This window comes from Rhea americana, unplaced genomic scaffold (assembly GCF_003343005.1).
Source record: "Rhea americana isolate MKP2758 unplaced genomic scaffold, rheAme1 scaffold_124, whole genome shotgun sequence".
NCBI lineage: Eukaryota > Metazoa > Chordata > Aves > Rheiformes > Rheidae > Rhea > Rhea americana.
In genome coordinates, this window is record NW_028185306.1 from 2352115 (window position 1) to 2365851 (window position 13737).

Sequence of the window (13737 nt, forward strand, 5' to 3'; positions counted from 1 at the left end):
TTTTTTTTCCCAGCACTCAAAAGAGCACTTGTGCCAGAGACTTCAGGCTACTTTGTTCCCCATTCTCTGTCACGCTCACGATGGCATCTTATCGCCCTCATGTTTGCAAGCATGTTTGTTATAATAGCAGATGTACAAAGAAAGAAAAATAAACACTAGTTCAGTTGGATCAGAAGGCTTAGTCTTTTAGAGAATCCATTTCTTTTGTCATACAGGTCAGCAAAGATAGGTTTCAGAGATGTTTTAAATATCTATAAAGTACTCCTAGTTATTCGTAATAGGTCTATTTTGATATGCATGTTGCCTGGCAGGGCATCTTCTTAGGGCAGTTGAGCAGCTGRAGTTATCCTTCTGTTTTTGCACAAAGTGCACATAATGGGCAGAGGTAAACATTGTCTTACTAAGTARCTGTACTGCATCTCTTCCTAACTTGACCTTTGAGTCTCCTCTTGATCTGTTAAAATACACATTTRTGTTGGTGTTCTGTACTTAAAAGATAGCTAGTTTGCAGGTACACAGGCTTTTACTGAGCATGCTTCCCAAGAGCAGCACTAAACTGAAAATATTTTTTAATTGCTTTAGAGGAGAGGGAACAAACAATCAACAATATAGTCCTTCCTCTTGCTTGCTATATTCATTTTGATAAGCTAGCGAGATACATATGTTTGGATCGTGGCTACGATATGTTTTAGTAGATTGTTGATTTCTGATTGCAATTGCACCCACCAAGCTAGCAGTTGAATGGAGGAGCCTATCTTAACGGGAATGCTGGATTGCAGAATTCATGAGGAAGGAAACAGATTTTTTGTTGGTTGCCATTTGAAGGGAGCACTTATAAGGAAATGCAAGGACTATCTCCTCCTGAAATCAGGCCATRTGGTGGGAACAAGGAAGTGAGGTATTGTGCTAGACAGGTCACAGGTGGGGTGAGCTGCGTTTCTGTGCTCAGTGGAGATCTGTCACTTGGGGAGAGTACCTGTAGGGAAATTTGTAGGAGAAATGGAGATAGCTTGCTATTGTTATATTGGTCCTCTGATGTCKTCTTAGACTCACTCTGTTGAAATTTCTTGGCAGTCTTTCATGGCAGCTGGTTCTTCGCAGGAGCTGTGCTATCTAAGGACAGTGAATTAAATCACTRGTGGTCTTGCACATTGGAAGCTGGTCTATGAAAGGACTGTAAAGAACAGACAGGCAGACGTACGTTTCTGTGCCATTGACTGGTGTGTGTCAGCATCTGTGGGCCAGCCTAGTCCACGGTCGGTCCCTGATTTCCCTCTGTCACCAAAGGCAGCCTGAGAGTTACGCTTATTTTGTTCATGTAGATATTCAGAGCTGTATTTTTCGCCTTCTCCTCCTCCCTCCACAACCTGAAAGAGTGATGGGGACAAGATCATCCTCCCCCCCCCCCCCCAAGAGATTATGTAGCTTTTCACTTTAAAAAGGTTAAGAAACTGATAAAGGATGGCAGGCATAGAATACTGACCATCAGATATAATACTGGATGCAAGCGACTTGGGACACAGGAGTTTGTCTTGAAGAGCTCTGTGGGTTTCCATCCCCGAACGGTTTGCCATTCCTAAAGTTATAACGTGTTTGTAACAGGTAAATGTGGTATGTACACTACATTCGCAGAAAAATTTTAGAGAAAGTTCAGAAGCTTTAACTTATGAAATCTACAGCTTTCTATGTGAGAATGACTTGGAAAATAATTGGCACTAATGAGGAAGCACGTGCTCCAGCTATTAGATGCAATTTATATTGCTTTATTACAATTTCCAGCGTGGTATATTTAAGTATACATAGATTTGCATAGGTTTTTGTACATTTTTAGGCTACGGAGAGATAGTTCTTTCTTCAGAATATAGAAGTAGAAGTTCGCAATTCCAAATAAGTAAGGAAGCTGGTGGCTTCAATTGCTCCAAATTTACCATTACAAATATTTGAAGCCACAAAACAACTTCCTGAAGAAACAGAAGGAGCTTGAAACTCATCGCAAAGATTGATAACTACACTGAAAAAATGTATTTAAATGTTTTGGAGGGGGAGTACTTTGTATATTACTTAACCCTTGAATAACTATCACGCTGTGAGTGAAAAATTATTTGAGCATGTTTAACTAACTTAGCCTAACTTTGTTAGGCTTCTCAGCTATTTTGAAGAGATGTTAAGAGTATATGGCTGCTGCAGCTTCAGAAATTGAGTTAGTCATCTTTTGAAACAATATCGTTTTGAAATGATACTCAGTAACTGCCTCTTACTGAAGTTACATTTAGCAGGTGAGCTGGCAAAACTTCATTCTTCCCCAAATTTCACTGTCTTTCGGCAATAATATTCTAATACTTTTCAGTGTTTTCAGTTCTTGTACAATGAGGTAGAACTGGTTGGCCCATGGGATTTGTGTGTACATGTTTACATTATTTTCCTCGTGGAAAAAAACCTCTCCAAATTGTGTTTTTTCTCTTTTGTATACTAATTGTATGAAATGTAGTTCAAAAACCAAAAAAAGGAGGTTGTGGTAAGGACCTGGGAGACCCAAATTCCATTTCTGATTCTGCTGCCGATCCCCTGCGTGACTGCAGCCCTCAGGCGTGTACGTGCCGGGGAGCTGCTTGCTCAGTACTGGAACTGGCCAACCTGATTTCCAAGAAGATAGCAAATTTTCACCAACAGCAATAAATTCCACTTCAAATTGGGATCAGAAAAGCTAATGCTGTAGACCTTTTACCACCCTTGGGAAACAACCATCATTCCTATAACAAGGATTCTTGTTTGTTTCCCAAGCTTAATTTTCTTTCTCAGCTCTTTGGATGTTCACCTTTGGACTGCATAGCAGCTTGGTGTCTGGGCTGCCAAGATCTTCAGAAGCTGCAGAAAAGGCAATGAGTGGGTTTTGTTTTGTTTTACAAAAGAAAGTTGAAATTTTCCTGAGGGATATTTTGATTTTGTTGAAATTGTTAACATTTCAATTTTCCATTAAAAAAAAAAAAAACAAAAAAAAACACTTTACCAGCTTTGCTGGTCAGCTTGCATAAAGCTGACTCAAGCTTGTCACCTTCCAGCATAGAGGTTTTCATCTCTGAATTTTTTAGTGAAAAAAAAAAAGATGTCTATGTGTTTTGCTTGGTTTTTTTTCATAGCATTTTGGTTAGCAAACCTAGCATAGACAAGAGAGTTTCCTGTCTGCCTTATCTGGTGTCAATCTGCATTGACAGAGAAAGTCCAAGCTTATGCCTAAACATATCTTGTTTCATGTAGCAGGATTTTACCTGCATCCTATCTTTTTACCTGCATCCTATCTTTTTGTGAGTAAAACACCTTTTCTCTGGTTTGTTTTGGGATTCTGCTGTGCCGCTGGTAATGTAGGGAGAATAGAGCATGATTGTATTTGAAATTATTGGGTTTTTTGTTACTTCTGTCTACATATGAGTTTTCATTATACAGTTATACAGACTATATGTGATTCCAACTTGTTAAAAGTATGTGGGTAATGGAATATAAAATATGTGCATTTGGTATCTGTTGTAACAGGATGTTTTCTTCTTTCTTCTTTGCATATATATACATACATTTTAGGTATGGGAAAATTGTATCCACAAAGGCTATTTTGGATAAGACAACAAACAAATGCAAAGGTACGTTTGCCTTTAAATTACATTCACCTGAGAGTCTTACCTGATTTTATAAAATATACTAATGTTGTATTTTAAGTGACTTTAAAAAGTTATTCAGTTCTCCTTCTTTGCCTGTGGCCAGCATRTTCGCGATATTTGTTTGCAGTAGAGCTGGCAGACAGCCTATGTCAGAGATGCAGCCAAACCTGAGTGACGCTAACGTGCACAGCGCTGTCTGGCAGTCAGCCTTTATTTTAAAAACAAAAATAGAGTTAAAAGCAGTTTTCCCCCTTTTGCCTGCAGAAATTAGGGGAGCTTACGGAAGACCATTTGCCTGTACCAAGCATCTGAAAAAATTACATATTGTGGAAATCAGCTCTATTAATTAGAATAGTTTAAGGCAGTATTTAATTACATGTTCCAGTACTATAATTGTGTTTTGTTCTATGCTATTCAATGTATTGGGAGCAAAGAAGGGGTTCATTTTCACCAAAGTAATTGCAGCTGGAAAAAATAATAAAACTCCTTTAAATAAATTGGATACACCAATTCAGTTCACTGAGCTACAGCACTCATTGCAATTACAGTGAGATCATATCCCAGCAACATGCTTAGTGAGGAAGGTGTGGTAGCAGACACTGGAAATATTAGGTTTCAGACTTTGACTTTTTATTTTTTTTTTAATTATTTTTTTTTACAATTAAGAGGGTAATTTCTAAACATAGTGAAGAACTGAGTCAGCTGATTTAGCAATGTTAATGGTGACCCCATGAATGCGTGCAAAGTTGATAGGCAGAGGCAGGAGAGGAGAATTTGTCATGAATCAAGTCAGAGTTTGGGGACTGCAGCAGCCCAGGTTTGTTCTCAGCTCCGCATCACAAGCTATTAAACTGGAGCTGAGACTCCAGTTTCTGAACTTTCTAGAAWTTTTTTTCCCTGCTTGTATTGAAGATGTCACCTGCATGTAAGTGACTAGGAGAGAGCAGATGCTTTTTCTAGTATTTTAATTCATTAATACATGTGACAGCACTCAACTAATTTAGTCTTCCCTCCCCGAGTTCCCAAGGGCTTTAGTAGCTCAGTCAGTGATGCTGCTTATGATCCTGACTCTCCGAAGATTTAAACACAAAATTTCTCTCAGTAATTTGATTTTTCCAATATTGACTTGATAAATTTTAAACCTCACAGGTGAAAAGCAGTAACTAACAGTCTTTTGTAACAATATACAGCAGCCTAAGCCTACAGGGATGCTCAGTGCATGGCATTGAAATTGCAGTGGGAACATCAGTAGGGAGAATGCAGATATCCAACTGGAATTTAACCAAAAGTTTGACAGTATCTCTGGCTCTTGCCAAAAACACATACCAAAGGATTTGAACAAACTGAAGCCATGAGGGATTGAGTTTACATATCATCTAAAACATGGCAAAGCCAGCCTTGGTGGCATGCTTGGTATCAGTATGTAATTTCATCTGAATTGCACCCTGCAGCGTGGTGGTGGTGACAGCCTCTGCTACCACGGGTATGGAAAGCTGGTTTTGCCCTGGCAGCACAAAACTTGGTATGAGCTAATTCACTCTGTTTCATCTCAGTATTTCACAGTCCATCACGCCACATGTTACAACGAACAATATACTGCTTTCTTCAGCTTCTTGGCAGGTTAAGTAAGCTTGCACTGATGTACATGGCTGCTCTGGTTGTTCTTCCTGAGTTAAGCTGGTTCAGATACATCTCTACATAGCCTTTTTGTCCTCTGTATAGACATATTCTAAGAGAATACTTTCTGAGGAAAATTTTTTGAGCAAATAATCCCATTTTCTGCTCCTCTAGAGGCATTTTTTTGGTGCTCAAATTAGACCTTGAAGAGGGATTTCTCCATTTTTTTTGGAGGGGAAAAAACAAGGGRAAAGACAGTATAAATTTTTTCAGYAATATTTACTGGAAGGAGCTTCCAAACGCTGATTGTCTTTCATTGAGACTTGAGTTTAASATAGAAACTATTACATTAACATATAAAAATTATATTTTACTGTATAAAAAAATGCTTTAGGGACAACTTTTTACATTCTGGCTTCAGTGGCAACAATGGGAAAAGCTCATTTGACTTCAATAGACCTGAGTTTTCACTCATTTTTTTAGTTTAACTACTMTCTTTTATGTATCTACAATGAAATAATTAATTTATCAGAAATTGGATTATGTTGCAGTGGGTATGTGTCTTTTAAATCAAATTCGTATCTCAATTTTCAATAAGTGGCCTATAGTTCAAAGGCTTATTTGTCACACAAGCTGGACTAAGAATTTAGTTAGAAAATTTAACAGATTATGCTTTATTTAGTGATCTCTGGGAAATAATTTATGTCATATTTGCTCTTAGTGGATACATAGCGATTTGTATTAATTGTTGGAATTGGGGCACAAGCCTGATGGTGAACGGGCATGGAAATGGATCCTTTCCACTAGGACAAGTCCCCACCAGCTCAGGGTTGGTGGGCCTGTTGCTTTGGGACTACAGGAAGAACTTCGGAGCTCAAACTGGCCCTTCTTACTAATAAGAAAATTGCATTAGATTCATGCTAGTAGTATGTGAACTGTTTGATTAAAAACTGGTTGCCTTCTTGTTCATGAGCTATATTTTATTTTTCAGGTTATGGTTTTGTAGACTTTGACAGCCCAGCAGCTGCTCAGAAGGCAGTTTCCGCTTTAAAGGCTAGTGGGGTCCAGGCGCAAATGGCAAAGGTGAGTTAAAATAACGGGCTAATTCTTGCAAAGGCTTCTGAAGATGGGCAAGCTTAAACATTGGCATAGCACTGGCARCGTGAATTCTCAAGTTGCAGGCCCTTTACGGAGAGTACAGACCGCAAGCCATGTGAGACATTAAGGTAACAAATGGGGACTTTCAGCTCAGTGAATGCAGTAATGAAAGGAAGACAGTCCAGCAAAGTCTCCAAACTGCTCTGGTTGGATTTATGACTTTATTCATGATATTATTTTCCCATTGACTTCGTCAAGAGTGAAATTAGCAGTAATTTATAAGAAACCATTTATAAGAAGGCTTCACAGATTAAATTCAACGTGTTGATTTCTGGACACAAATGAATAGCTGAAATACTTCACAGGTTTTATATATTGGCTCCTAATTGTTACTGAGGTTAGCAGTCTCACAAATTGGGGGTGAATTTTTAAGCAAGCATGGCAAAATTTAAGCTTGAGATTCTGTCTTCAACTTTTCTAGTATATTTTGTGTTAACAGAATTAATATTTAGATCTGGACTGTCATTATAGATGCCTTCAAATTCTCAGCCAACTCTTTGACAATCTATTTCTGCATCAGGGAAAAACAAAGCATTATTAAAGATAAAGCAATATAATCTTTAATTTTGTCTCATTTTTACTGATTCTTGCATCTGAATCCAGTTACTAGTTAACAGTGATCTACAGAGCGGTAGTCTTTCAACCTAAAGTAAGTTTTGTAAATCCATAAAACCAGGAAGATAATACATTAGTAGTGATTTTTGCCATGGATTTTTGTTCAGTCAGATGTCCTGGTTCCAGCAGAGTGCCATAGGCACCACTATAAATTTATTAAACAAAGAAAATATTCCCAACATAATCTGTTCATGTAATTTGTGGTATTTCTTAAAGAAAATTTATTTTGAATATGAAAATTAGATTTTTTTTTTTTTAAATCCAGTAATTAAATAGAAATCTTAGAGGCTTTTTTATACAGTGGAGTCTGCAGCAGATCTAGAAAATCTTTTATAGTTATCCATTAGGTACAGATTTTTTTCAGATGAGATATTTTCCACAGCTTCTCAGCTGGAGAGAACAGTTAAGCTAACAACATAAAATGTCTTTGGATGGGTTCCAGGGCAACAAAATGGAAACCATATGTTTCATACTTAATGCATGTTTCATTACAGCCATGACACAAACATACATGCTTACTGGGAAACATGGGCTTTTTTTTTTTTTTTAAATAAATAATATTTTATGTAGTTTAATAAAGACCTTTCAATTTACCTTGAGATTTGAGATTTTGTAATATATAGCTAATGTTTTGTTTAAATATGGATTGTATTTTATGACAAGCCATTTCTTCAGAGCAGGATCACTATTTTAACTTCTTAGGTAATTGCTGTAAAATATAGACCAGATTTTTCAAAGCCGCTGTCTACCACCTTATGTATATGATATCTAAGGTAGGAGGGGAGAGAAAGGAGAATACAACTCATGTACATTCATTTTGCTGATGGAAAAAGTTTAGCTGTCTGATTGAATTGTCKTCTTGACTCCAGTAGATAGAGAAGCTCTAATAATTCTCTATACTAATCCAATAAATAACTTAATTTTTTTTCCCATGGTGTATTTTTCTGAATCCTTTCCTCCACCAGTTAGTTGAAAAAAGAGATCATAGACTATATTGTTCATATTTCTTTCTCTTAGCATTAGTTAAAAAAGTKTGCACCAGAATACTGGACAGTTTTGATAGATTTTTCTGACACTATGTGTATCAGGCCTAGTAACTTCAGGGTGTTCTATATATCTAAAGTTTGCATTAGACTGAAACGTATTATTCTGCTTCTCAACATGGTAAGACTGAATTATTTCCCCCTCCCCCCCCAAAAAAAAAAAGTTTCTTGCATACAAGAAACTATATAAAAGTTTGCAGGCATTTGTGTATTTGCTACTGTATCCTTTTGCAGTTACCTTCTGTGCTATAAAATGGTCTTGTTACAGTGAAACTGTTCAGTGTGGCTTTAGCCTGAGCTTCACACCAAAAGATTTGGAGGGGAGTTTGTCAGCTGCCTTGCGGATGGGTTCCCTCATTGACCAGTACAACCGCGTCCGTCTCGAGGAGAAATGCCACCTGGGTGGACCTTTCGGAGGAAGGCGTTACTATGCTGCGTCCGTGGCTGGCAGTGGCACGGCGCCTAAGTGTGCTCTTCCYCCTCCCACGTCGCTGCGGCAGTCCCAGGACCTGCAGCAGATAAAATGGAAGGAGAGATTTTGTAGTTGGAGCTGCCCTCTGACTCTGACTGCCATAATCCTCTTTTTGAAGTGTTACGTTAGAGCTACGCTTGGGGCAATTAAAAGTTACTCACTTCAGCAAGATCACTGAAAAATCCTAGTCAGTAGAAATACTTCGGATTATACCTAATAAAGCTCTTCTTTATTTTATAGACTTCAAATATTTGACTTTGTGAGGGTTTTTTGTCCAGTGGGTAAGATCATTCAGTGCTCAGCTGTTTCCAAGTTGATCCGACTCCAGAAAAATACRGGCTCATCTGCTACATTTCAGCTCTTGTTGAGCAGAGTCTGAGGGCCTGGGGCCTGAGACCTAGCTTCAAGCCACATCCTCTCAAATCTGTTCCAGTTGGGGTCATTGCAGGGAAGTGGCAGCATCTTGAGAGTTGTCATGATGGTAATACCGGTTAAAGAGCCAAATATTAGACAGTTGCTTAAGAAAAGTTATGTCTTCAATTATTCTGCTCTTTCAGAAGTCTGAATTTGGAAAACTTTACAAAGACGATTGCTCTGAAGCAACTTCAGAAATTGTTGCTTTATGCTTGTTAAAAGTATCTTCCGCTGACAACTAGGCTGAAATGCCTCTGCCGATTCTTGTTGGTCTGTCAGCTCCTGCTGAYGAAAGCTTACCCTAAGCTGTTAGTGCCCTGCCAACGGGTAGGAGCAGCTTTTTCACTGAAAAATAAAATGGAGGTAATGGGCAATTGCCCGTCTCCTCTATTTCATTTGTATAATTCCAGCATTTAATCTTATTAGTCCTYTTTTTCCGGGAATTTAGGTGGCTGTGGAAAGGGATCAAGAGATGATGTGAGCTGTGATGGTAGCCACTTTGTTTCAGGGCATGTTACAAAACCAGTAGTTTATCTCTTACTGTAGAGAAAAGGTAGGGAAAGAACAAGTATTTGTCTGGGAAGAGCGTTGTTATTTCTGAACTAGTTAGTAGCTGACTGAATGTCTAATTCTTATTTTGGTTCATTTTAATTTCTTCTTGAAATTTCTCCCTTTAATTATTTTATTGTCCTTGCTCCTAAAGGAGTGCTTTGGTAATAAATCAATGATTAAAAAGTTTAAAAATATGGGTTTGCAGAGCTGTGCATTCCTAGATCAGATTAGTAGTGTTCTTACAAAGCTCTGCTCGTCCTCATGGTAAGGTTTGTCATTTTATTAAAGATAACACTTTGACCATCTCCATTTTCATTCCTTGATGAGAAAAGGGATCTCAGATTTGCTCAGCAGCCTTTCCTTACTGAAGAATGATAAAGAATAAAGATTCCTTTTCAGTGCTTCTCTAATTGTTTGAACATTTTAATTTTCTAGGAGTGTGGAGTTTGGGTACCTGGTGACTCTCAAGAAGAATATGATATTGCTTAAATTTTGTAGAAAATGGTAGATTTGTAGAGTTTTGTAGAAGTGGTATTTTAAAGTGAGACCATTAAGATAACAAATCATTTCTTTGTAGGTTGTAAATATTTTGTAGAAACAGTATTTTAAAATGAGACCATTAAAACAAATCGTATTTTAAATACCCGTGAGGAAAGATTTAGTGCTTGGAAACCTTTGCCTGAATCTCAGCTCTTTATAATTCTGGGATAGAGGGCTAAAAATATATAACGGGATATGAAATACTGCTTTCTCAGTATTTAGTCAAATCTTATCATACCTTACATTGTTTCTTAAATGTAATGAACCCTAAAAAGGAAGGGTTTCTCTAGGAACAGTATAGGCAATAAGCAAACACTGCTGATCTTTGTAACAAAAAGATGTTGTTTTTATGGTCAGGATAGGTTTTTATTATCCAAGTGATTTCTCTCACCTTCCCCCCATCCCAAATGTAAAATCGGTGAGATGACTAGGATTCTGCACTGTTCAGAGCAGATAATAAATATTTTAGCATCTAAAGCCAGATGCATACAGGAAATCTACTATATAATGGCATTTTGAATGGAGATTTTAAAAAACTGAGAATCTGTAAGGGCCATACTAGAGGCAGTGAAGCCTGAATGCTATGTAGATATGAATAACTTAAATCCTCATAAGTTTGAACTTAATATGAGAAGTTTGAGTTGATATTCAGATAAAATTCTCTTATTGAATGGTATTCAACTGTTGTTTACTCACTGCTTCAGAAGCAACTATTTCAGGTGATTGGAAAAGTGGCTGTTTTATATGGAAAACTGRGTTTAATTCTTACTCCTCTGGATGTAAATTGATGTGTAAATTTAGAAGTTAAAAAAGTAAAAACTACTGAATAAGAATGGTTAATAAATAATGCAGTTCTTTTCACCCTTCTGTCTGGCAAATTTAAGCCAAGAGAACTATGATTGTATTTATAGCCTAAATAAAGTAGAGAATGTCTATACTGTACTGCTTGCAATGCAGAGATGTAGAGATAYCTAAGCTAGTTAGACTACCTGCCTGCCTGTAGCAGCTCAGAGCTCCCTGAGTGCTAATGAACTTTCTTCTTGGCAAGGCAGTGACAGTTGTACAGGCCTGTTATCTAGCCTATGGTAGGTAYACAAATTTCCAAGGTAATATAGTGAAAGGCTTATAGCTTTTACAACTGTTCTACATACTGAGGGGCTTCTTTTCGTAAAGAACTTGTAGTGCACTTTGGGCATGAGAAGAAAGTCCACCTTGAGCATAAGGTCAAGTGCTCTCACATGTGCATTTCAGTCCTGTCTTTAAAATTGGCATGGTGCCCTCCCTTTAAAATAACTTACTGCCCAAATGAAATGCAATTGCAAGAGACTCAATGAGCCTGATCCTCCAGCTTTTATGTGTTTGAAGACCTGGGCTTCCTTCCCGACTCCTCCTCTACTCCTGCTTTCTCTGTTCGTGAGTTTTCTAGTTCTACCCTACGCACCACTTAACTATGCTGTAAGATGGTCAGTGATAGACCATTTACAGCTTAAACAAATGATATTCATTCTTTTCCCATTTGTGTTTTCCTAACTTCTTTTCTGTGGAAGTGCAAACTTATCTTTGGTGAATGTATACTATTTATAACAGAACCCATAAAAATAATCACTGGCCTTGGAGATCTGTGGACATTACTTTGAGCCAAGGAATGTTGTTCTCTCTACCAATGTGCATTTTTGGGGGAAGACTCATTGTTTATCTGTTCAAAGATTTCTCCATAGAGGCACTTTGTTTGTTTGTTTGTTTGTTTTAGGACTTAAGACATCATATTTACAATAATTCTCTCCTTTTTAAAATATTCACTTACTTGGGCTGGAGCAATTAAATATACTCCTACTTCTTGTATCAGATCTCACATTAGSAAATTGCCAAATATTTTCACCAATTTCAGGCTTGTGCAAAAAAAACCATCTTTAGAATTGTTTCTCATGCAAGTTGCATCAGAAGGAAGCCTGGGTTAACACTGCAAAGTGTGTTTTACCAACCTAYACTGGTTATTCCACCACTAGTAAGGTAGCTGTTGCCATGTTCTGAGGCAGTCTGTTAGCTCTCAAAGCAGTACATTGACATTTAAACTCATTACTTACATTATTTTTTGGTTTGTTTTAAACATTAGACTATTGTCTGGGCTCCAMTTGATACTCTAGAATCCAGAGATGTCTTAATCTTGTAATCTTTATACTCTTTACTAATGGTTAGAAAGGCAGAACTGTGAAGCTTTCCCTTTATCTTTTTTTCCAGTTAAGTCCATTGCAGGAGCATTTTTTTTTATTCTGAACTTATTTTAGATGACATTTTTCTTCAAATGTATTTGGAAAAGATGAACTGTCACACTGACACCAGTCTGAATTGCGCAGGAGGTAAAGGTTTTTGGGGAGGGAAAGGCCTGCTTAGCACTTGTCCTTATCTCTATAGCAGAAGTGAAGGCTGTTCCACATCTTTTAAACATAATGTRCTAAAGGCAGAAGAACATTGCTTGGAATTAGCAAGTATGAGAAACAGCTAACTTTTATGGCTTTTAACAATGTATTGCTTTTTGTACTTGTCTTCACTGTGGCAACCTGCTGGAGAATTAAATCAGTTTTCATTCCTACAGAGTAAAGTAAGTAAATAATTTTAGGTTACCATGGTAGCTAGAGCACTCTAACTAGAGAAGGTAGGCATATTGCGATATTTTTTTTATTCTGCATCTGGGCTTCTGAATGCCAGTGAACAGATGACAGGCAAACAGGAGCTAACTTGAGTAGTTTTTCACAGCAGTTTTTAAAAACTATCTTGAAAGGAAAGTTTTCTTTTTACCTGGTTTGTAGTCCTTTTTGTAAGCAATAGCATTAAATCCTATAATACAATTGTAATAAAATATTTTAAAATAATTTAATTGATTTCTCTTCAATTGCCTACTTGATTTTTAATTAGCTAAAGTAAAAATCTAGCAGATAGTTGTTTTAAATCTGCATATTGCAGATCACTGCAATAGTGCATCACTGCAAAACCAAGTTCTTAGAAGCCGTTATACAATAAATTGAAGGTAAGCCAAACTTTGCTTACCTGAGGGCTAAATGACCATTATTGCAGGAATTGCATTTGCATAAAATAAGACAGTTAAGAACCACTTCCCTTGTGTACACAGCTTCAGCCCACAAAAGTCTTATCTCAGTTGCTAAGCAGTGCGGTGGCTTTTCGGGCAAGGGTGGCATGCCKTATTATGGACCTTGTTGGACTCTCTGAGTTTTCTATTGAAAATGGTGGCACCCATGAGCAACACGACAACTCCCAGGGAGCACTTTTGTGCCTTCCTGGTAAAGAGCAAGCGAGAATACCAAAGAATAAAAAAGAAGTATATGATTGCATTCATAGTCTGAGTGCAAACATGAATGTGGTGTTTATTGTGGTTAAAAATTCATTTTTATATGGCTGTTCTTCCTCTATAATACAGATTAACCTATGAAAATGAATTAAAGTGTTTAGGTTAATCGTATATAATGTTAGGGAGAGTCTGGGCAACAAGCGAAGATTATGGTAGCAATTTTCCCACCGAATTGTCTTGTTAACAACCTCTGATCAGCCTGTATTAAGACCGCGGCTAAACCAGACATATTTTAGTGAGATGGTAAACTGTAAATTTTAAAATAGTTTCTATATGAAGGCCAGACAAGCATTTAATCCCATCCCTATCAGC

The 13737-nt window shown here is 37.4% G+C and overlaps 1 protein-coding gene across 5 annotated transcripts in view; it reads left to right on the forward strand.

The window, feature by feature from the left end:
- RBMS1 (RNA binding motif single stranded interacting protein 1) overlaps window positions 1–13737 on the forward strand; it is a 149036-nt gene that overhangs the window by 105428 nt on the left and 29871 nt on the right. For all 5 annotated transcript variants that reach the window (XM_085325883.1, XM_085325882.1, XM_085325884.1 and 2 more), the window contains exons 3-4: window positions 3574–3632; window positions 6259–6350. In XM_085325883.1, the coding sequence (XP_085182009.1) occupies window positions 3574–3632; window positions 6259–6350 (151 nt within the window). The remainder of the gene's footprint in view (window positions 1–3573; window positions 3633–6258; window positions 6351–13737) is intronic.